The sequence below is a fragment of the Lynx rufus genome, unplaced genomic scaffold (assembly GCF_022079265.1).
Source record: "Lynx rufus isolate CCGP_SWC_20201006 ecotype Redwood Valley unplaced genomic scaffold, mLynRuf1.p SCAF_1, whole genome shotgun sequence".
Taxonomy (NCBI): Eukaryota; Metazoa; Chordata; class Mammalia; order Carnivora; family Felidae; genus Lynx; species Lynx rufus.
The window spans coordinates 36,113,275-36,138,328 of NW_025814823.1; the positions used below are offsets into that span (position 1 = coordinate 36,113,275).

General features: G+C 37.6%; 1 protein-coding gene across 1 annotated transcript in view; it reads right to left on the reverse strand.

Annotated features, from left to right (window-relative positions):
* DIAPH3 (diaphanous related formin 3) overlaps positions 1-25,054 on the reverse strand; it is a 505,118-nt gene that overhangs the window by 344,911 nt on the left and 135,153 nt on the right. Inside the window, exons 5-8 of the mRNA XM_047080525.1 lie at positions 20,392-20,466; positions 20,235-20,304; positions 15,189-15,325; positions 12,693-12,798 (exon numbers count right to left, since the gene is read on the reverse strand). Coding sequence (XP_046936481.1) covers positions 12,693-12,798; positions 15,189-15,325; positions 20,235-20,304; positions 20,392-20,466 — 388 coding nt within the window. The remainder of the gene's footprint in view (positions 1-12,692; positions 12,799-15,188; positions 15,326-20,234; positions 20,305-20,391; positions 20,467-25,054) is intronic.

The window sequence follows — 25,054 nt, forward strand, 5'->3', positions numbered from 1 at the left end:
GCTATGAGAAAAGATAAAAATCACTATCTGAAATGAGAGTCAAGATTGACTCCAAGGTTTTTAGCTTGGGCAATTCAAAGGATGGAATTATCATTTATTAAGGTAGAAAATAAATCATTCATTAAGATGGGAGAAAGAGGCTTGGAACGACAGATCAGGGGAGTTGGGTTAGAAATACATTTTAGTGATGAGCATCGAAATAAAGTGGAGAAGAAAACTGGATATAGGACAGCCAGGTTCAAGAAAAAGATGACCACAGCAACTGTACATAAAAATCAAGGTCTTGCATAGAACCATCTAGGAGTAGCAGAAAGGAAAGGTGGCATACAGGAACTGATGGGGCATTTCAATGGCAGGTTTTGCTTTCAAGGCTGGGCAAATAAAGTAAAAAGGCATCCGGGCACCTGGATGGCTCAGGTGGATGAACGTGTGAGTCTTAGTTTTTTGGCTCAGGTCATGAGCTCCTAGTTTCATGAGTTCAAGTCCTGCATCTGGCTCTGCACTAGCAGAATGGAGCCTGGTTGGGATTTTCTATCTCCCTCTCTGCCCCTCCCCACTCACGCTGTCTCTATCTCTCTCAAAATAAGTAAACTCAAAAAAAAAAAAAAAAATTTTAAGCATAAAATGCATCAAAAAGGTAGAAGAAAAATAAGATTGTGGTGCTCAGGAAATATGGGAGGAAAAGTTTCTCAACAGAGAGGGTGATCAACTCAGTCAGAGGCTCTAATAGGTCAAATAAGATGACCAATAAATTAACATTGGTTTTGGCAAATTGGTGACTTGATAAGAACAGTTTCTATAAAAAGACAGAGTTGCTGTCCCAAGTAGGACAACACTTGCCTTCTCATGGGTACCATATGCAATCAGCAAACAAAAGCATACCATTAAAATCGGCACTAAAATATTCTTCTCCTTGCTCCAAGCACATCTTTATACTTTAGAAATACTGGTTATTAACCTTTGGTTTCAGCGAGTAAGGCACTTCTCTTTAGGTGTTAAAGCATGGACTCAGTTCTGATGATTCGGAAAGCAAATACTGTAAGCTCATTTTGTTACTCTTACCTTAATTATCAAAAGGAGGCTTGCATGAAATAAAGTATTTGACAAAAGTTATAGCTGGAGGAGTGTGTGTATGTCCATCTAGGGCTTAGGATGGCTGAAGGTTTCCTCAAGAGCAGCAGCAAACAGAAGGTGCACTGTAAGGACTGGGGCTGGCAAAGCCCACAGACAAAGATGAGGAAAATGCACAGCCAGAGCTGTAATTATAAATAGTGAGAGAAATGTAAACAGTGCAGGAGACTAGAAGGCACAGACACGCAACAGGGGGCAAAGTAAATAAACCGTAAACAGAAATCTCAAAGATACTCAATATGAGGAATAGAGCTGTTCCAAGGCAATCTTAGGAACAAAGCAAATGATCAAAGAAAAATCATTCGACCTGGAAAAAGGTTAATCGGCAAGACAAAGAAAGAAAGATGCCCCATGTACATCACTCCAGCAGCAAAGCAGCTTTCTGCCCTTGAAAACAGGCAGGTTTGCTCACATGTGAATACACAGCACCTAAATTTCCTCTAGTACACAACTGCACTATGGCTAATTATCACTATGCTGAACACAAATATGAGGAGAAAAAACCACTTTATGCATTTTTAAACTTCGAACAAGCACCTTTGACCCTTTTGCAAAACTCCAAGCACAAAATTCAAGGGACCCTAACAGGTGTGATGCCTGGGGCCCAACCATAAAAAGCTCATCCAGGTTTTTCGAAGGCCATCACAGAAAATGCCTTCTCCATGATTGTGCCGAAGGAACTGAGAAGATATCTGAAAGCCAAAGCAAGCATATTCTTTAGAAAGCTCATACTTTAAAAACAAAACACAAAACAAAAAAGAAAGCTCACACTTCAGTCAACATGTTCATTCTAAACACAAGTAGATGTTTTTACAAGTAAAACGATGGCTATATGACACTGAAAATATATCAGCTGCACAAGCTAAATTCACATTATAAACAAGTACCAGTCAAGTACTTAACATAGAAATTCTATCGGAATCTGTGAATAATTATTACATGGGCTTGGAAGATACAATTTAGTCTGCTCTCCATCTTTCCTAACCCATTGCTGAAACCATTTGTTTTTCTTTGCACAATCAAATTTCATATTTCTCAAGTTAAAATGAGTAAATGATGCTTACAGATGAAGTTCCCCTCTACTGCAGACAAACTCCAAAGAATTTAAAAAGCACTGCATTAATTCAGAATAAAAACTAACCAGACAGTTCAGTGCTCTGTCAATTATAGACACAAAGAACAACTCAGAGTCCAAGGTACCTGCATAGAACCCACACAAACACAGAGAAATAAACTGCAGGATTCAAGAGGCTACGATTTATATGTATAGAAATACTGGAAAAACAAATGGATTTTTAAATATTTATTCAGAAACTTCCCTCTGAAACAGCACTAATTTCTTCTGTGTCCTCTCATGCATTTTGCTGTATGCCTTAACTACTGCATTTTTCTAATGAAACATTAGCTATCTTCAGATTCCCAAGTATAAGCTTCTTAAGGGCAGGAGTATACTTCTTTATGGTCCTAGTATAATTCAGCGCACAGCAGTCACTGAATAATAAACTAATTGCTTAATTATGAAATTCTGTGCAGTTACCTCTGAAGCATGAGGTAAGTTTATCTTTCTGGCAATCTACTATAGCATAAGTGAATAAATTTATTATGTAAACTCAGAAAATTGGCAGTATGTGCCAGACAAAAATGTTCGCCACAATTTAAGTGTGTACTTAAATTAAGTGTGTACTTAAGTGTGTACTCCATATGACAATATGAGGTCACATTAGATTGTCCCACTATGTTTCTTTAATGTCTTCGCTTAATGGCCTATTATTTACCAGTCCATTTTAATACATTTAACCTTTTGATTCATATTGACATATGAATCCTACTGATGTAAACCTCAATAGAAGTAGTCAAAACAGAGAGGAATTAAACTGATCTCTGCATCCTTCTGGAATGCCTCCACAATAATCCTAAAAATACATTTTCTATACTCTCTGTTCTTCATTTGGGTCCTTCATTAACGGTGAGAGTAAGTTATCTGAAACTGAAAACTTCGGTTAGTAATTTTGTGGGGGAGAGTGGAAATACTTGAAACAAGACAAAGTAGTAAATTAAGGTAGGACTATTTATTATAATGAGGACTTTATTTGGTCTTAAGCAAAATTAAACTTGAGAATATTTTGAGCATTTCAGGGGTACGGAAAAGAAAAGAAACAGAAGCAAATAAACTTCACTGTATCTAAAAGGGTATTTTAACCCATGATTTGTTTCAATGTTCTATTTCTCAATTATTGTCTAATAACAGATTTCAAGGTACAGTGACTATAACTCAATTAAAGATAATTTTTCCTACTTTGAGACATATGAAAATGTGATCCAATCAATTTTACAAATATCTATTCTGTATTTGAACTCAATAAAATCCAGAAATTGAAGAGGCTTTTTTAATTTTGTTTTTAAGAGAAACTGTGTCTTTACAACAGCCATGGGAATGCAGTTCCTTGACTGCAGGGAGTATAAATGACTAAGAGCCCAGCCCCAGCTGCTCCCTGTGAAATCCATCTCAAGATTTGAGTCAAACCCACACTTCCCACCGGCTTCTCCCAGCCAATGTCTGCACACAGCAAGAATACTGAGACAGGACATGAAGGGCTTTGACTTGAGGATTCCCCAACCATGTTGCCAAGTTCTCCCGGAACTGCACAGCAGCCTAAGATACTTCCCCCAAGCCTCCTTCCTTCTCTCCTCCAGCTGGGGTCAAGTGTGCACTGAGCTGGACATCTCCCCACCTGCCCCAGCCCTCTCCAGATCTCTAGTAGGCATTTCCCCTAGCTCCTTGCTGATCAAATCACTTGCTTCTCAAAGGACCTAGATTAACATAGCCTCGTTCTACAAAGCAAGTTGCGGAGAATATCATTTTCAATTTTTCTGATTCTTAAGTATTATAAATGAAACTTCTTTTGTAACATAGATTTTCACTTTTTCTTCTTGTTGTCTAAATGTGAGCACCCTATCCACTTTAGTATGTAAGCATGAGACATTCATTAACACCATGTGCATGCCAGGTGTCTGAATATGTTTGAGACCTTATTTTCCTCTTGTAACAGTTCTTGAGACAACAAAGACCTGGATTATATTTCTCCCTTTTGCTTCTTTGGACATTTCCGGGTAGAGCAATATCTATGGGAATCCTAGAAAGACGTATCTATCATTCATCCCAGTCCACCGAATCCTGGAAGGATATAATCTACTACTCTTGTCCACTGTCCACTCAGTCTGTAATTAAGGTAGAGAAAAATACTCTGTAGTACAGCATGAACCAAAACTAATGAAGGATGCATTCCGTTCTATCTACACCAAGGTACGATGAATGACAGGAAAAACAATAAGAGCATCAGACTGAAGAATAAGAGAGTGACAAGAGAAGGTTTAGTGGTCTGCTCCCCAATGCATGACAGTGCACCACCATGGGTCTCTTACATTTCTGCATGCATTGCAAGCCAAGGCACTGACTGCCGTTCTTCTGGATGAACTTTTCAAGGAAGTTTGAACAGCAAATGGGTAGGCATGCTTCATGTCCAGTCCAATAAAGATAATGTCTCTTTGGAGCAAAAGACAGGCACAATTACAACCCATTATAAAAGATTAGGATTTCCTAAATTCAGAGTTCCTGTCCTGTAGCACAACCTGGCATCCCCACCCTATCTTCAGACTCTCCAAAACCAAGGCCTGCACTCAGTTTTATCCTGAACTGGGAATCCTACTGTTTATCAGACAATTGGGAGGCCACGTTTTAAGCACTATTACCCATTAGCCCCCTATTTGATAAAGATCCCATTTGGGGGGCTCCAATAACTATAAACAATGCTTTCATTCCAGAAGCACCATGTAGACATTCAAGACCACATATCTTATGAAGAAGCAAGGCATTAACTTGCTTGTCTCTCGAAAAACACCAACTTTCACCTTAGAGGTGATCATAAGAGATGTTCAAGTGTTTAAGCAAATGCTAGCGGTACACCGTGCAGTCCTCAGACAACCATGACAAGCTCACTCTCCAACTGAGGCTACCGTTGGTCCTGGAGAAAAAAGTTATTTATGTGTACATGCAGGCAGTTATCCCTATGATGAGAATCACCCAAGTGGAAAAGGCGCTAAGAAATCTGTCCCCAATTTTAGTTGACATTATCAATGATACCACACATTAGCCCCAGAAAGCACTCAGATTCAACTCACTAGCCAGGGTTGTTATGGATAAAAGTATTGCCCTAGACTTCCTTCTTGCTGAACCAAGGGAAGTCTGTGCAATCACTAATATGTCATTCTGTACCTGACTACCTCAGACAAGGTGGAAAAACCAACAGAAAAAAATTAAGAAAAAAGCCTCCTGGTGTTCAAAGTCAGACCTTGATGGTCTGTGGGGTTTGTTTAGCTGACTGGATCTAGGACCTGGAAGGCCTGGCTGAGGTCCATATGACAGGCTAGCCTCAACTTGCTTAGAGTACAGCTGACCAAGAGCTTTAATTAAATACTCTGAGATAAACTGAAGAGATTTCGTCATAGCTTTTATCAATCAAAATAAGCGCTGCCTGTGATGGAAGAGTTGAATTCCCTAAACTCAAGGTTTCTCTCCTAAAACACAAACCACTGCAACTGGAAACTGGGGCTGATACAAAGCTGTACTTGAGCCACTACTATTGCTGTGGGTAATGAAGTCCTTTGTTTTCGACCCAGGCATTTATGTCTTCTCATAGCATGCATAAGACGAACATGGCAGACTAACACATTAACTTATAAGTGACACAAAATCACAGACCCTTCATCTTCTTGACACTCCCCACCCATGAGTCCAAGAGGACTGAAAGAGGAAGACATCATAGGAAAAAATGAAGCACGCTGTCACCACAGGTCTGAGAACACGTACACAGAAGCAAAGCCAAACATCCACCCAAAAAAACTCAAGGATTACCACCCTTTGATTCCTTTCCTGACAAAAATCTACCACAATTCAAACAGTCCTCCGACCAACAGCAAGGTTTTGGACAAACTCTTTAGAATCCAGATAATGTTTCCGATACTCTAGCAAATTATGGCTCTAAACTGAGAAGGGAGAAGATACACGTAGAAAGGAAAAGAAAAATAAAGGGAAAGAAACGAAAAGAATAGATACATTCAACATGCGGTTGAAACTAGGGACTGGTTCACCCGCACTTATTCCAACCCTCTTCTGGGAAAGCAGACTGTGTCAATATGAGAGGACAATCATACATATCAAGACCGGACCCCATGAGGAAAGGTTTGGGTCTGTGGCAGAAGCACTATTGTCTGCTCTAGGGTCTCAGGTGCTGACTAGAATAGAATGTTGGGAGTGGTTTTTCCCTTAGAACATTCACGGATGTTGTCTGGCATTTCTTCTACATTACGTCTGTAATACCCATCCACACACAGTTCCCTCCCACAAGTTCTGTTAAGGTATCCAGCACCATTTCCTGCTTAAATTACCCACAGTGGATTATGCTGCTTGAAGCTGAAAACATCTCTCTGATACACTTGAGAAAAGAAAGTAATGTATAATTTAAGTCTGATATTTATATTTGTACTTTCTTTTCTGATAGGTAAGACTCTCTAAGGCCTGAGGATAATTTTAACTTATTTCTGGGACTCAGTTTTTCACTTTCTTTCTCTACCATATGCGTGGGAGGAATGAAAGTTATGTTCAGTTCTATCAAAAATATAGGCAGTCACATTATCTTCATTATTAGCAGACTCAAAAAAAAAAAAATCTAACAACACTCCTTTCAAAAGTACTTTGTTACACTTTGCAATAAAAGAACAATGAGATTTTTTTTAATTTTATTTTACCATCTCCCACTTACTCCAATTTAAAAGCAAACAATTGGTTTCTATTTTATTCAGTGACAAACAAGTTTTATTTTTAATTTGGTGATTTGCTAATATCCACCAGCCTAGCACATTTCAATCAATGCAAAGTATGCAGGTAATGGTATAAAATGGGCACTTAGTACTCAATAGTTTCATGGGCAAATTGATAATGAGCTAGCTCTAAAATATACTTTATTGTAGAAAATTCAGAAATATCCAAAGAGAAAAGTATTTTTAGGTATTACTAAAGTGTTGCATGATCTTTTTAAATTTTTTTTTTCAACGTTTATTCATTTTTGGGACAGAGAGAGACAGAGCATGAACGGGCGAGGGGCAGAGAGAGAGAGGGAGACACAGAATCGGAAACAGGCTCCAGGCTCTGAGCCATCAGCCCAGAGCCTGACGCGGGGCTCGAACTCGCGGACCGCGAGATCGTGACCTGGCTGAAGTCGGACGCTTAACTGACTGCGCCACCCAGGCGCCCCTTGCATGATCTTTTTAAAGGAAACAGAGAACAACCAGCAACGCCCAAAAAGACAATCTACTTACTACCCCCCCCCCACCAACACACAACCCTTCTCCCTAAGTTAGTTATCTGAAAACAGTACCTTTAACTCCTAACTTAAGCTTGCCACCTGCTAGCTATTTCATATATTAGGCTTAGTAATAATGAGAAACCTTCCTTCCAGAATAAAAATCCACAACAAAAGGGTTGAGTAGGGAAAATAAGAATTAAAATTCTTCCCATTGTTTATTCATCATCAAAAGCATACAAATTTAATCTGGCCTTATCAGAAAAATGGGGAAAAAAATGCTAAAATGAATTTTCACTTCTCAATGAAAATTAAACTTTTAAAAACCGTATGAAGAAATTTTAGTGTTTCAAAAATAACACAACTAACCATAAAACAAAATATAATTACTTACAACTAAACAAATTACTTTCATAAAAGCAAACACAATCAGCCACCTAGATCTTGGTATAAAATTTCTCAAGAACTGAATCAGATGATTTAAACAACTATCAAGGGGAGGTGTTGCTGCTAGCCCTGCCCCGACCTTTATTCCCCTAAGGCTAAATACGGCAAACAAGCAGTCATTGAAGAAAAAAAAAAAAAAAAAAAAAGAAATCATCTCCACAAATTTTCACAGGCAGCATTACTCATAAAAACCAAAAAGCAGAAACAATTCACATGTCCACCAACTGACAAATGATCAACAAAATGTGGAATATCCATACAATACGCATATTTGGAGCAGAAAAAAAAATGAGGTTGCGACACATACTTCAACATGAATGAACCTTGAAAATATTATGTTAAGTGAATGCAATCAGTCAGAAAGGACCTCATATTGTATTATTCTTATCAAATGTCCAGAATATGAAAATCTATAGGGAGAGAAAGTAGATTAGCAGTTGCCTAGAGCTAGAGGGAAGGAGGGCATTGCAAGCTGACCGTGAAGGGGTAGGGTGGGGGGATTCTTTTAGGGGTAAATAAAAGGTTCTAAAGTTGATTATGGTGAAGGCTACACAACTCTGATTATACACAAAATACTGAACTGTCCATGTCACATGGGTAACTTTTATGATACGTGGATTTTATCTCAATAAAGCTGTTAAAAAAATCATTTCAAATTTATATCAGATCTTTAGATAAATGTTTAAATTTCTTCAAGTCTTAATGTCGTCTTTAAACTAGTAATCCACTCTCAATTGTTAACTGACTATTCTCTTTCAGGGAATTGTATAGATATTTACTAGCTAAATATAAATTTATTATAACTACACCAATCATTTTTCCATATGGTAGCATCTTCAATGAGAATAACTACCATAATAGAAATGACTAAATATACCCAAGAATGTTTTTGATACATGTAGTTTGCCTTCAGGTTCATATGGTAGTCAGTTATAATTCTTAAAGTTCGAATAGATGTACCTCAATGTTTGATAGCCAAAACAAATTTAATAGGCAAATAACAAATTTTAAGGTTATAATGGTCACCTTTCAACTGTCAATCATGTTATTTACCGAGATTAAACATGGCTTTGTTCTTTTTTTTCTTAAAATTTTATTTTGAGAGAGAGAGAGAGAGAGAGATGAGGGGCGGGGGGGGGGGGTGGTGCAGAGAGAACCGTAAGCAGGCTCCACACTGTCAGCACAGAGCCTGATGTGGGGCTCAAACCCACGAACCATGAGATCATAACCTGAGTGGAAACCAAGAGTCAAATGCTTAGCCAGTTGAGCCACCCAGGCACCCCAAAACGGCTTTGTTCTTAACAAGACAGTTTTTACCCCTTTCCTCAGACAGAGCTTTAAAATGTTAAATGATATAATATTGCCATAAACTGGGACCTTAGTTTTACCAAGATTTGTTCTTAACTGTTTATTTTGAAATAATTGTAGATACACAGAAAGTTGCAAAAAGAAACAAATGCACAGGTAGATCCTAGGTATTCCTAACACCTTGCATGATTATAATACAACACAAAAACCAGGAAAGTGAAATTGGTACAACCCACAGAACTTACTTAGCTTTTAGCAGGCTTACACTCATTTGTGTGTATATGTACAGTTCTGTGTGAGTTCATCCTATGTATACATTTGTCACCATCACCACGATCAAGATACAGAACTGTTTCACCACACACAACTCCCTGCTGCCATTCATTTATGGTCACACCCAACACTTTCTCAGACCCCGTCCCAAATCTTTGGCAACCACTAAACTGTTCTCTGTCTCTAAAACTTGGTTCTTTCAAGAACGCTATATAAGTGCAATCACAAAGTGTGTAACCAACAGCACTGGCATTTTTCAATCAAGGTAATTCTCTGGAGATTCACGTAAGCTGTTGTATATATCAATAGTTCATTGTTTTTCATTACTGAGTAGTACTCTATGATACAGGTGTACCACAGTTTAACCCTTCATCTGTTGAAGAACTTCTGGGTTGTTCGCAATTTGAGTCTATGACAAATAAAGCTGCTATAAAAATACATGAACAGGTTCTGTGTGAGCATACATTTTGTTAATCTGAGATATGTTCACGGGTATTGCTAAGTTCTAATTATGTAACAATTTTTTTAAATCTTTTGATGGTTTCTCTTTTTTATGTTTGTTTATTTTTGAGAGAGAGCAAGTGTGCATGCAAGCAGGTGACGGGCAGAGAGAGAGACAGAGAGATAGAATCCAAAGTAGGCTCCAGGTTCTGAGCTGTCATCACGGAGCCTGAAGTGGGGCTTGAACCTATGAACCGTGAGATCATGACCTAAGCCGTAGTTGGATGCTTAACCAACTGAGCCACCCAGGTGCCTCTAGTTATGTAACAATTTTAGTATCAACACTCCTAATGTTTCTGAGAAAGGAAGATTGCCTTCAGTCTCCATTCTCCACGGTTGTTAATTGAACAAAATTCCTTTTGAAGTCTACCATTTACTCAACTCTTATGGCAAATGAACTAAACATTTTAAATACATTAATCTATATAATCCCCACATCAACCATGGGGTAGTGACCAACAGTCTCCTTATCTTACAATTAAAAAAAAATGGAGGCAAAGAAGAGGTCTGGGGCATGATCCTGGGTCACAGAGCCAGGATGGGAAGAGCTGGGACTTAAAGTCAAGCTATCTGACTCAGAAGTCTACTCCTTCCATTCCAAGACAGCATCCCTTCCACTCTTGGGATGTATGTATTATTAAATACAAAAAGTATACACTAGCACAAAAAGTATTTAGGGGATAAAGTTTATATGTGACTATTACATTTCCTAAGTGAGATTTTAAAAACTGGACATGATCTCTATCTAATATGCTATGCAAATGACCAAAATTCATCTGATAACCTGTTGCTATCTGCACAAACATTATACGGGTAAAAGGTAACCTGGGTACTAAAGGAAAATTCAGGTAAAGTAATCAGCTTTTCTCTATGAAGCTTTTTCTGTGTTTACTCTTCATTAGGCTTGTGGTAAATAGGAGGTCTGGGGCCAGATGAGAAAGGAGGAGAAGGGAGGGGCTCCTGGGTAGTTTAGTCAGTTGAGTGTCCAACTTTGGACCAGGTCATGATCTCACGGTTCATGAGTTCGAACCCCACAGGGGACTCGTTGCTGTCAGTGTAAAACCCCCTTTGGGTCCTCTGTCCCCCACTCTCTCTGCCCCACCCCCGCCCATACACTCTCAAAGAAAAGAAACATTAAAAAAAAAAAAAAAAGAGAAGGGAAATGAGAGCAATGACATCCTTGTCCGTGGATACACACTGTAGACTCTAAGACTCTAGCGTACGTATGAAAAATCTGAAGGAGCAAGGTCCACATCAGAGGTGATAACACATCCCAGGCCCCTACTCCCATGCTCTCTGACAAGCCCTGATGAGTAAGGAGAGGCTTCTTTCCAGAAGCTCTGGTAACAGGACCTATGCATTAGGGAATATATACTCGGATCTCCAGCCCTACCTGTTGCCCAGAGAAACAAATCACAACAGGGTTCCTCACCAGCCATTCACAAATACTGTCATCAGAAAGGTCATCATCACAAACACCATCATCAGAAATACTGTAATACATTTTTTAATTTGGACATCTCTAAAATTTTCTGATTGCTCATCAAATACCATCTTTTTTTTTTAATTTAACATAAGATTTGGTTTCTTTATTCCTACCACAATGAAAAATAATACAGAGGCCAAGCTGCACAGACCTTTAAATAAAACTTAAAACTAGAAGTTTTTTACAAATTAAGGGGGAAATAAATTTACTTTGTAGCTATTATTAGCACATTTTGGTCTTTAATCATTGCTGCACATTAGAATCATCTGAGAATCTTTAAAAATCCCAATAGCCAGGTCATACCAATTAAAATTTTTAAAATATCCAGAGGTGGGAGTCAGGTATTAATTATTTCCTTAAAGATACTCAGGTTATTAGCAAGAACTGTAACAATTCCAGCAATTAAAACAAAACCCCTCTTTTTTTTTAAAAAAAAAAAAAAGGAGAAATTATATAAACATTAGTTATACAGCTTGGACACTATACTAGTAAGTCTAAAAATAACTTCCTTAAAAAACTAAGTGACTTTCTAACAGCACTTAAATTTTTTTTAATTTATTTTTTAATATTTATTTATTTTTGAGAGACAGAAGACAGTGTGTGAGCAGGGAAGGGGCAGAAAGAAAGGGAGACACAGAACCGGAAGCAGGCTCCAGGCTCTGAGCCGTCAGCCAAAGAGCCTGACAAGATCATGACCTGAGTCAAAGTTGGACACTCAACCAACTGAGCCACCCAGGTGCCCCAACAGCACTTAAATATTTAAATATCTTTGAAAATCCTAGTGTACCTTGGTCTCCTTATTATTCATGCAAACTCTTAACTTTTCAGATATAAAAACTAATAATTCAGCAAAAAGCCGTAATTCACTTAATTGTCCAAACTTCATAAAAAGTTGTAATTATCAAGTAGTAAGACTAACAGAAAATAAAGAATTCATGGACTTTGATTATCGATTTTATAGAAATCCCTAGTAAGTCAGCATCTAACAAAGTAACCCAAGGAAATAATAATAGGTATACACCAAATTATAACTATAAGAACACATTGTGATATATTATACATTAGAATTCTATACATTTATTTGAAATGTTATAAAACATTCAATGGCATGCAGGGTTTCGTACTTAAATATAAGCCAGTCCGAAAACAGTTATAAAACAATATGTAAGATTATACCTGAAACTTACCTGCAGCTGAGCTGAATCATGCCTGAGACCTTCCACAATAGATGAAAATCTGTCAACGTTTCTTTCTTCTCCAGCTGATGTTAAAGCTTCTAAAACCTCTTCAAGGCTATCAGAAAATTTGAAATTAATTAAATTGCCAACAGCAAATAATCTAAATGCCTTAATACAACTGCTTGATCTATTCAATTCCAGAGTCACTACTCCCAGAACCAGCAACATTTTAAAAGCTTGCTGAGTACATAGCATGTATCAAGTACTAGCTACATGTTTTAATTCATTTATGCCTAATAACCCTATGATGAGGATAACTTATCAAACATTTATAAAGTGCTTTCTACACATCAGGCATTATTTAAATCAGTTTACAAATATTAACTCTTTTTAATGTATATAAGTCTATGAAGTTGGTATTGTCCCGTATTATAGAGCAAGAAACTGAGGGAGAAAAATGTTAAGCAATTTTTCTAAGGTCTCACGTCTCCTAAATGATGAAGCAAGGATCTGAAATCAGACAGTCTTTGTGGTGAGCACTGTCCTGGTTTCCTTAATCACTACACTCTACTTCCTTTTCAGTGTAAATGAAGTCTGATAGCCAAAAATACACAGTAGTAAGGATTTATATACACACATTCGCACATAAAAAATACGCACATAAAAATACGCACATAAAAAGTAGCAGTTAAAGAGCTACAGTCGCTACACCTTTAAAGAAAGTGTGTTAACACGATCTAATGTATTGTAGGTCAGTTTGTAGACGTAAACATGTAGTCTGTAAATGTTATCTGTATCATTTTAATAACCTATTATGAAGTCAAGAAATAATAAATATGGAAGAAGTAGAAGAAGAGGAAGGTGAAAAAAGAGGAGGAAAAAGAGAAAGAGGGTAAAGAAAGAAGAGGGAAAGGAGATGGCCAAGAGGAGGGAAAAGGAAAGGAAAGGAGAAGGTGTTAAGGAGGCAAGAGGGAAGAGAGAAGACACAAGAAATGGGTGGAAAGAGGGAGGAGGAGAATGGAGCGGGAGGAGGAGAGGAAGAAAGGCGGAGGGGGGAGCACTAGGTGCATCTTGTGTGTCAATATTAAATACCCTCTTAGGGTTTTTACAATAAAGTTACTATGGTCTTTTTGAAACAGTTAAGGGAATGTGGTGCAGCTGTACCTGGCTTCACGTGCTGGCGCTGCTGCTGGGGACATCCTTGTCCGTGGACACACACCTAGCTACCCGTGTTGCCGCGGGGGGACATCCTTGTCCGTGGACACACGCTGTAGCTACCCGTGTAGCCATGGGGGGACATCCTTGTCCGTGGACACACACCTAGCTGTGCAGCCGCGAGGGGACATCCCTGTCTGTGGACACACACCGTAGCTACCTGTGCAGCCAAGGGCGGGGCCTGAGTCTTTCCTGCTGACTCTCCAATAATCCACACAGAGCAGCTCAACAGTTGCCAGGCCCAGGAGGGTCGCCACAAGGACAATTTTCAAATGCGTGCGGGAGGTTCTGCTTACAGGCCTCTCTACCTAGCCTTTATGAAAGGGCTATTTATTTACTCTGTAGGTTGTTCTGTTTTTATATCTTCACCCTTTTTAAAAGATATTTTAAATAATTTTTAACTGCTTCCTGTAATAAGAATCCCAACCTTTCAAAAAAGAAAAAAAAGGGGGGTGGAGGTTTATCTTTATAATTATCTTTTAATATGTATGTAATGGTCTTTTGCTTACAATCCTAATATGCGTGGATAATGTCTTTAAAGTTTAACTTCAGGATGTATTTTATGGTCAAAGACTACCCTCAACCAGTAAAGTACTATTACATATAGCACTTTTATTATTTTTTTAAGTTTATGTATGTATTTTGGGGGAAAGAGTGTGAGCATGGGCTAGGGAGGGGCAAAGAGAGAGGGAATGAGAGAAACTCCCAAAGCAGGCTCCAGGCTGCTCCAGCACGGAGCCCAAGTGGGGCGAGTGGAGAGGCTCGGGGGCTCAAGCCCATGAACCATGAGATCATGACCTGAGCTGAAATCAAGAGTCGGAGGCTCAACCAACTAAGCCACTCAGGTGCCCCACAAATAGCATTTTTAAAATCTGCCTTACAAACAGATTTTCAAATAATATGATGTTTGCTTTTACAAGGGAAATTGCATGACCTACAATTTGAATTAACTCTATCTGGAAAACAAAAATCACTTAAGAAACAGAATCCATTTGCATATTTTTTAAGTCTTTGTTGAGAATTTTTTTTTAGGGTTTGAATTCAGAACAACTTAAATACGATGAAGAAATAAGTTTTTCATAGAAAAAGGTTAGCCCATAACTACTATACTGATTGAGAAATAATTATTACTCAAACATTTCTGTTCAGACAATTATGAATCTAAATCATCTGCTTAAGTAATACTTCATTTATTAACAGTAAATTCTGGTCTAAAATAGAACAATGAAAACATTAAGTAAATCAAATTATATTGTTATATAATTAGAGAAATGAGTTGAGAGGACTTACATGCTTTCCTCCCCTACAATGCATACTGCAGAGAGGAGTTTTACCACATCTGTCATCATACTTGGGTACTTGGGATCGATGGCTTTGGCTAATAGAGAAAGACTTCTCTCTTCACTCATAATTCTTTCCAAGCCATACTATAACATTTTGGAAATAAGAGGTTAAATGTTAGCAGTTTATTGGGGGAAAAAAAATAGTGCCCTAGAGGAAATACAGTTATTAAAAAAGTTTATAGGATAATAGTTTTTTTTTTTACTTTGTACAAGCTAGAAACTATAAGGAATGTATAACATCTTGGAAAAAATTCATAGACTTATTCACATCAAAAACTATGATAGTCAACCAAACATAACTCCTCAAAGGTGATTTTACAATAGTATGACTTACAATTACTAAGAAGGCTAAGTATCCAACTGGAGAAAGGGAGAAACAGTGAGGAAAATGGAGATTTCCCAACAGAAGCACACAAAATAAAAAGTCAGTTTTTGTACCAGACACTGAGGCCATAAGGAGCTTTCCTGGGAAGGATGGTTGGTAAGGGATATACCACACAAGTAAATACACAGATCAGCTCTAACCCAGAGAAATATAATGAAAGCCACCCACACAATATCTAGTTTTCCAATAAAAAAGTAAAATTTTAATCAAATTAATCCAGTATATCTAAAATATTATCATTTCAACATAATCAATATAAAACATTTATTGATGAGACAGGAAGAAAAAATAACTAAGTATTCAAAACCCAGTGTGTGTTTTATATTTACAACACATCTCAGTTCAGACGAGCCACCTTTCAAGTGCTCAATAGCCACAGGTGGTGACCACATTACATAACACACACCTAGATAGTAATGCTGAGTTCATAAAATGGGCACAGGTTGAAAGAAGATTTGGACAGATCCCGTGTAGAAACTGCCATGAGGAGCATAGATACTCTGATCCGACTGGTATTTTATCATCAGAAAGACAATGCAGTTGTAAACACATTATATAAATGGGATGATGCTGGACAAGGATAAAGTTTGTTTGCTACTGCCAGGATGCCACATCCAATTAGAAGATAAGGAGTCATGTTAATGACTTCGTGTTTTGATTTGAGGATATATACATCTCTTAGGGCCCACTTACAATCTATGGGAGATAAGTATCAAATAACAGAGGATAAATAGAAGCAATAAAACAATATGATTTATCTTCTATGTATCCCAAAGGATCCTTCTAAAGAGTGAGAAATTGGTTGATTAGAATTACTACTGAACACTAAAAAGGACTTTAATCCCAATTACAGACCTATGAACTACAGCTTAACTCAAAGTTAACACTAGATATAATTATCAAAGTTAAATCTATAACAAGCTTAGACCCAAATGCTGTGAGTGGTATGAAATCTTATTTCTAATTTTCCTATCGTACCTACGTCATTTATATAAACAAGCCGTCACACTGCTGAAAACACTGCATTTGTTTTCAACCACTATCTAAGGAACACAGGTACCAAGGAAGCAGCACAGGCAGAAGGGCCAAGGGCCCAGGATATGCTTTCTGGAGAGACATCTCAGTCTTGTTGGTGGCAGGGAAAAGTTTACAAATAGATAGCTAAGCCAGTCAGGAAATGATCCCTTTTGTGATGCCCTGGGCTGTCTCCTAACTGGAAACAAAGAAAGAGAAAGCAGGCATGGGGCCAAGGACTACAATGTTCTTCAATAACCATTATAGGGAATTGTCAGAGGTTTATAAAGTACCACTTAGATGCAATTCAAAAAGCCAATCAGTCAATGATTACCAAGTGCCAAAGAGCTGGCTCTGTCCTGAGAAACCAGAGGATTCAGTAAAGCATTTCCCTTTCATTTCCCACCCACTTGGATGTCCTTAGCCAACTCCTGCCCGTCTGGAATCAGAGTCCTGTGGCTCCTCCAAATACTCAAAACAGCTCATACCGATTTCCTCCAAGTGATACTAACTACCTTCTCTGTGAAGCCCTCTAGCTCTAAACCATTATGAGTAGAGAGCAAAATACGAGCATTCTCTGATTTCAGAGTTTTCACTAGCACTTCCTAAACTCCAAAGCTCCACCATCGGCAGTATTCTGACTTTGCTAACATAAAAACATGCCGCGCTCATTGTAAAACTGGAATGAGGCCAGATTACCACCACTGAGCATCTAGAACTAAAGACAGAATTGCCGCCTACTTCATTAAAATTACTCTTGTTCAATTATTTAAAAAACAAAGCAAAGCAAACAAAAACTGTTGACTCTGTGAAAGAAATAATCAACTTACCAGTGCTAGCATTTAAAGTGCATTAAATGAAGCCTATTAGAACGTTAGAGAGGCGTTGACAAATTTTGGAAGGTCTAAGGTGTCTCTCTACTGAATATCAAGGGGCCACTCTGGTTTCTATGAAAACTCATATGTTCTAAATCGAGGAATAAAGCCAGGTTCCATTTGCTTTCTACTTGAGGCCCATTATTACCTAACAGATAGAATGTCAAGCCACTGGAAAAGTGTTAGGTAGGGGAAGGTGAAGGCCCTAAATCCTTGTGTATGATACTCAATAGGGCATGAATCCTGATGCTCAATCACTAACTACTTATGGTGAGTTAATCCCAGTAGCAGAGATAACACTGGGAAGGGGGCTGGCTTCAGGAGCAAAACACCTATGCTGGGGGGTGTACACCTTAAAGCAACACACAAAATGTTAACAGACCAAAATGTAGCCCCTGTTCTACTCACCTCTTAAACATATTTAACTTTTCATCGTTTTATTGTTTCCCCTAATATTCAAAATCTTTTTCCATTTAGAAAATACTATTTAGTCCAATTTAGTGTTATAAGAAACTCACTTTCATCTGTTACCAGATTTACTCATTAATTACATAATTACTAGTGCCTAAGAAGGTACCACTTTTTTTCCCCTCTCAGAGCCTATATTTTTTTCATTATTCGAGGAACTCTTGTAAAGAGTAAACAGTGACATAAATGAAAAACCATCAACAAATCTTGGGGAGGAGGGGGACTTTACCGAAAAATTATTTCATATATTATTAAGTTTAGAATTCAGAAAATAGAATAATTTCAAGTATCAGCAACTTTTTATTCTTATTAGCACAGATGATAGCCATCAACACAAATGGAAATAGATTCCAGCTCCACAGATACAAACTATAAGCAAAAGCAATCCATTATAAGGGAACACACTGTATCAATCAGAACCTAAATATATAAAGTTGACTCCCTCCCCAGGTCAGTCTGAAGTAGGAAATTGCTTCTGTACACCACCTCATCTCACTTTAATCCTGGTATTCTTCCCAAAATCAAAGAATGATCCACATGCCCCTTTAGTTTAAAAAAATGTTCCTGGATTTTCTCTACTGTCAGCCTTATCATCAGGGAAATTTCCAATTTCTATATTCTCAATTTACAAGGAGCCTCTCTAAAGCAATATTATGTCCTCAGGATAGAAAAATCGCTTTCTTCATTTACTCTTAAGACATATTGTAAAAAAGAATATGCAGTCTAACTAAAAACTAATTCTCACAGAACAATCCGTTCAAATATAGAATATATGTGAATATGTAACAATATAAAGAGGATTTCTACATCAGATATTCCCCTTGAAAATCATATTAGAGGTGCCTGGGTGGCTCAGTCAGTTGAGCGTCCAACTTTGGCTCAGGCTGTGATCTCACAGTTCGTGAGTTTGAGCCCCACGAGGAGCTTGCTGCTGTCAGCTTGTCAGGGCAGATCCCACTTCAGATCCTCTACTCTCTTTCCCTCTTCCCCTCCCCCACTCACACTCTCTCAAAAAACAAAACATTAAAAAATAGAAAAGAAAGAAAATCATATCTGATTGGAGAAGGCAGGGAGGTGAAAAATATCTCATTGTGCAAAAACAGAAATCTCAGCTCAAGAAAATGCTGAAAAATAAATAAGACATGAAGGATTAAAAAATATTGGGGCGCCTAGGTGGCTCAGTCAGTTAAGCATCAAATTGTGGCTCAGGTCATGATCTCACAGCTCCTTAATTAGAGTCCTGCATCAGGCTCTGTGCTGACAGCTCAGGGCCTGGAGCCTGCTTTGGATTCTGTGTCTCCGTCTCTCTCTCTCTGCCCCTTCCCCTCTCATACTCAGTCTCTCCCTCAAAAATAAACATTAGAAAAAAAGAAAAAAAGGAAAATAGAAGTATTTGCTACATTTAATAAAAAGAAATATGAATGTTAATAACTGAAGTACCAGTACTTAAGTGTGTAAGGCTCTAAAGGCTTATTTTTAAAATGTAAGACAAAATATTAAAAATTTGAAATTAATCAGAAATATACAGGCAGTTTTGCTGTGAAACACAAATCACCCTAACACCACAGGTAAAATTCCTCTCCTGCTGTCTAATGGCAACTAAAACACTGATCATTACTGTACCCATCATGAGGTAGATATGTTTAGATGTTGAAGCTAAAGACATGCCATGTGATAGAGCCAATTTCTGCAATTAACAGTATACAATATTTAAAAATGGGAACACTGTCCGAAAAATCTAACTTCAGTTAGGAGCTTCAAGTGTTCCTCTCTTCTTACGTATCCTCTTCAAATTTGCAAACTCTGCAGACCTGCCATATTGCCTTTGGTTTCAATATTACTTGTATGAAGCATCATTGCTCCATTTTGGGGACCTGCTTCTAATCGTTTCACACCTTTTCACATTAATTTGATTGTAGATTTAAATTTCTAGGCTATGAAAACTAAATCTTTCCCACTTGATTCTTTGATAATAAATATTACTGCAGATCACGTTCAATTATCATGTATGATTTCAAAGCTTATTTTTGCTATACTTCTGAAAATTGAGAAGGAAGGAGGAAGAGAGAGGGGGGAACAGAAAGGAGGGTAGAAAGGGAGGATCAACCCACCCACAAGGATTTGTACTCAACAGCTTATCAAAGCAGTACATCACTTCAGTGCAAATTCTGTACTACACACAACTCTATTTTATACGAATTCTGTAAGTACCAGTGAAGAACGAATACAATGTAATTACCTATGTACATACCTGTGTGTTCATCAAAGCTTTTAGACACTGTATGACTTTATGCTGCTTCTTCTTTACAATTTTTTCTTGTCTGCATTGGCATAAAAAACATCACTGTTGGGATTATCGCTGGACATGCAAATGTAGCTTAATTGAAAATAAAAATGAATATACTTACATTTTGCCACTAATCAGTTTTTCCAAAATGTCCAGTAATAATCCAAGCCCCTCATGTCCAAAACTTTCCACCCAACTGATAAATAGGAAAACAAAAAACAAAAAACAAAGGCAGTTATGCATGGTCAGTATTCTAGTTTAGAATATCACAATAAGATATGCTCACAAATATTTCATATTTGTTATATTCTAATCATAAATACAACATAAGAATATCATGTGCAAAATCACTCATGATACATATTATTTGTGAGAGCAGTGATGGGATAAACCAGACTATGTCCATCACTTCTGTGCTCCGTGTCCAGCAACATTGTGTTGGTAGCTAGAATCTGCCCTGTGGGAAGTAACACAATGCAGAAATCAGCAAATGCTGCCAATCACCCCATCTCCCCCCACCCAGAGAGCTGGCCATTAAACATTTACCAACACACCACTGGATAAGCCTCACTTTAAACTTTTACAAAGAGCAGAAATCGGGCAATATTTAAAGAGGAAAGATGCGCCTGGGTGGCTCAGTCGCTTAAGAGTCTAACTCTTGGTTTTAGCACAGGTCATGATCTCACGGTTCATGAGTTCAAGCACTACACCAGGCTCTGCACTAACAGTGCAGAGCCTGCTTGGGATTCTCTGTCTCCTTCCCTCTCTCTCTCCCTCTTCTGCACTGGTTCTCACTCTCTCTCTCTCAAGGTAAAACACATAAACTTAAAAAAAAAAAAAAAGATTTAAAGAGGGAGAACTCAGATGTACGTATTGAAAAGAAAAGTCTTAGGAAAATTTCTCAAACCACTGAAATGCATCCTAATTTCCTAAGTTTCAAAGTTCGATTGTTTTAAGAGTTTCATCATTATTTTTAAATGAACATTTTCATCTTGACCAAACCACCTCTTTTCATAAACCCACTGGTATAATCACAGTATACTAATGTAATTAGGACATCACTGCCAATAGACAATTGCTTACCTTGGTTATAGAAAAACTACCTTAATGGGAATTAACACAATTTTTTTTCCAGTGGTGATTTAGGAAGCTTTGAACAAGAATATCATCTGTTTTTTTAGAAAGTAGGGGAAAGAAAATTTTAGGATATATAACTGTGTTTATCTCTTTGTATATGTGTTTGTATGTATGATTGTATGTGTGTGTGTGTGGCCTTTGAAAAATTGAACTTTAAAGACAAAGTTTCACCCAATAACCAAAAGCAAAATATTATAAACATTAAGAACAAGTCACATACCAAGATATAATACCATTTTCTTAAGACACAATAGAGCATTTCCTATGACAATAAGAAAACCAAACACATTTTTAAATGAAAACAAATATTGTTTAAAAAAAATCTTCTTCATTTGTACACTTGTGAATACAGCTTACTCACTTATAAATGTTCAGAATTTCTGATTCCTACCACACCAAAAAAAAAAAGCTATTTGTCATTTAGATTGGCAGACACTTGTCAACTATTTCACTTGTCTCCTCCCTGTCCAGTGAAAGCCATGGAGTAACTAATTCAAGAATGTACTTAAGGGGCGCCTGGGTGGCGCAGTCGGTTAAGCGTCCGACTTCAGCCAGGTCACGATCTCGCGGTCCGTGAGTTCGAGCCCCGCGTCAGGCTCTGGGCTGATGGCTCAGAGCCTGGAGCCTGTTTCCGATTCTGTGTCTCCCTCTCTCTCTGCCCCTCCCCCGTTCATGCTCTGTCTCTCTCTGTCCCAAAAATAAATAAACGTTGAAAAAAAAAAAAATTAAAAAAAAAAAAAAAAAAAAAAAAGAATGTACTTAAGCAAGAAACATACTCTGATACCCTCCTAGGAAAAGAAAAGCCTGGAATCACTATTACAGTGAAGGTAAGAAAAAAAAAGTTGAATAGAAGTCAGAGTTTTCAAACCAGGATGCTACTTCAAAAGTGACGAGTTTACTCTCCACTATCAGCAACACACAGATTACCTGTAGGCATTTCAAATCTCACTTTCATGTTTCATGAAACACCTACAGCATCTGCTTAACTGTTTGCCTTGTTGACATCCTACTCCGTATTTATTCTTATTTCACATGAAGCAGGGAAGCTTGAAATCAAACACATAAAGAGTAACTTGAGAGTTTTACTGGGGCCGACACTGACACACGTGGACAGACTGTATTCATCGTGCCCTCCTGTGTTAATGTTCCAAGCGGGACTTCCTACTTTGAAGTGAATTTTTAACAATCTGTATATGCAAAAGTATAACCATGGGGACATTCAAAAGCTAACATAAATGATATAGGATTATTCATATGGCTATCCCTTTCAATCACTGTGGAAAATAAAGTCACTATTCCTAAAACTGCTTTATACCAAAATAATTTAAAACTAGGTTAATATAACAAAAAAAAAAAAACTTTGTTTCACTTAATATGCTCATGGTGAAGCCTACTACAGAATTTAGGAAGCTTATCGATCCAAGTAAATCAAGTTAAGTCTTTTGGTCTAATTAATAGAACATTGTTTGTTTAGTTTTTGTTTTTTTTTTTTAATTTATCACCCTTGGAGTACCTGGGTGGCTCAATCGGTTAAGCGTCCGACTTCGGCTCAGGTCATGATCTCACGGTCCGTGAGTTCGAGCCCCGCGTCGGGCTCTGTGCTGACAGCTCAGAGCCTGGAGCCTGCTTCAGATTCTGTGTCTCCCTCTCTCTCTGACCCTCCCCCGTTCATGCTCTGTCTCTGTCTCAAAAATAAATAAACATTGGGACGCCTGGGTGGCACGGTCGGTTAAGCGTCCGACTTCAGCCAGGTCATGATCTCGCGGTCCGTGAGTTCGAGCCCCGCGTCAGGCTCTGGGCTGATGGCTCGGAGCCTGGAGCCTGTTTCCGATTCTGTGTCTCCCTCTCTCTCTGCCCCTCCCCCGTTCATGCTCTGTCTCTCTCTGTCCCAAAAATAAATAAAAACGTTGAAAAAAAAATTAAAAATAAATAAATAAACATTAAAAAAATTATAAATAAATAAAAAAATAAATAAATTTATCACCCTTAATATAACAGTTATAATCAGAATGCTGTGACCCACAGAAGGTCTCATATTAACTATTTTTGGACCCACTAAATAACTCTTCTGAACTATAGAATATAAGCCATTGCAGTAAAACTTACATTCACTCAAGCATATTACATATGAACTACTTCTCTATAAAATAAACTTAATAAATTAAACGTAAAGAGACATTATACCAAATTACTTTACACTGCAATCTTTTAACTCGTGGTAGAAATTAATTTCTGAATAAAATCGGAGAGAATGGTAATAGCCTAATGAAAGTCAGACTATACATTTCATAAAATACATCAAAAACAAAGTGAGGGGGCAAGGGAAGGAAACAAAGATGCTTGATAACAAAAAAAAATACATATATATAATATTTAAACATAAAAAGCTGGTACTTACTGAAATATTAAAACACAAATTAAGTAAAAACGCTCTGTGTTTTCTTAGAAATTTGCAAGGCCAGCATGTTGTTGTACTAACAAGTTGTCACTAACAAACCCATTCTTTCAAAACCTTGGCCCCCACCTCTACTATTTTCAGCATGATTTTTAAAAATAGGGGCAAATATTATTTCTTATCTTTTCTGGAAAAGACGTGCAAGATAAAAAGTGATATTGAGTAGGTAGGCCTGTGGTGCTGACAGAGGTTCATTGAAATCCATAGCTTTTTACAAAAGTAAAAGATTTCTCATCATCAATGTAAGAAGCAACCTGGAAAAAAAATTATCAACTGATCTATAAATGATCAATCTTTAGGAAACAAAATCTGTTCTAGTTATTCTGTGCCTGTCAGCATAGTACCATCAGGCATTATGTGGTTTAACTATAAACTGCATTCATGGATGAATAAGCACTGTGCAAATGTTTCTTCCTCATGAATAGAAATGACATAGAGATTAGTATGACATTTGTATGGGGAAAAAATTGCTTAAAAACAGCAAAAAGTAATGTGCTAAGTACTAATTTAACACAAAATCTACCTCTTAAAATTCTGTAACAGGAAATATCAAACTCTTCTTTTTTAATTGCTTCAAGAAAAACTTCTAAGTATATTGCCATTTAGCACTTCCTAGCAGGGGGCTCCATGTAAGAGAAAAAAGAGGTGAAGAGGTAACAAAAGGAAAAAAAAAAAAGAGGGAGAAAGAGAGGTCTCTAGGATTAAATGTTCAAACCATCTTAAAATGTTCAAAGCAGCTTATGCTTTGAAATTCAGTTGTTGCTTCCTGAGACACAGGATGAAATCAAAGGTATGCAAAGTGGTTTCCTAGGTGTTGTTGGCTTTATGAAGCAAATACAGTCATCTCAATGAGCAGAAGAGGCAATAATCAGGTCTCAGATTTACTTCCTGGCCCAAGGACACTATCCATGTATATGTTTCCCACAGACTTAAGTTAGTTATCACCTCTCTTCCCAAATGTGCTCCAAGGAAGGTAAAGATAAATGCATCATAGATTGTCAGAACAAGAATAAAACAACCACATCCTAAGGGCAACCTTACCAGTCACATACACCTGGAGAATAGGGACCATTTCTAATTTGTCTTTAAATTCCCCAGCACCTGGAATAGACTAAGCATTCAATAAACGGTTTTAAAATAAAACTGAATCTCCTTCCATTTTTATATATAAGAAAAGAAGACACAGAGAGAG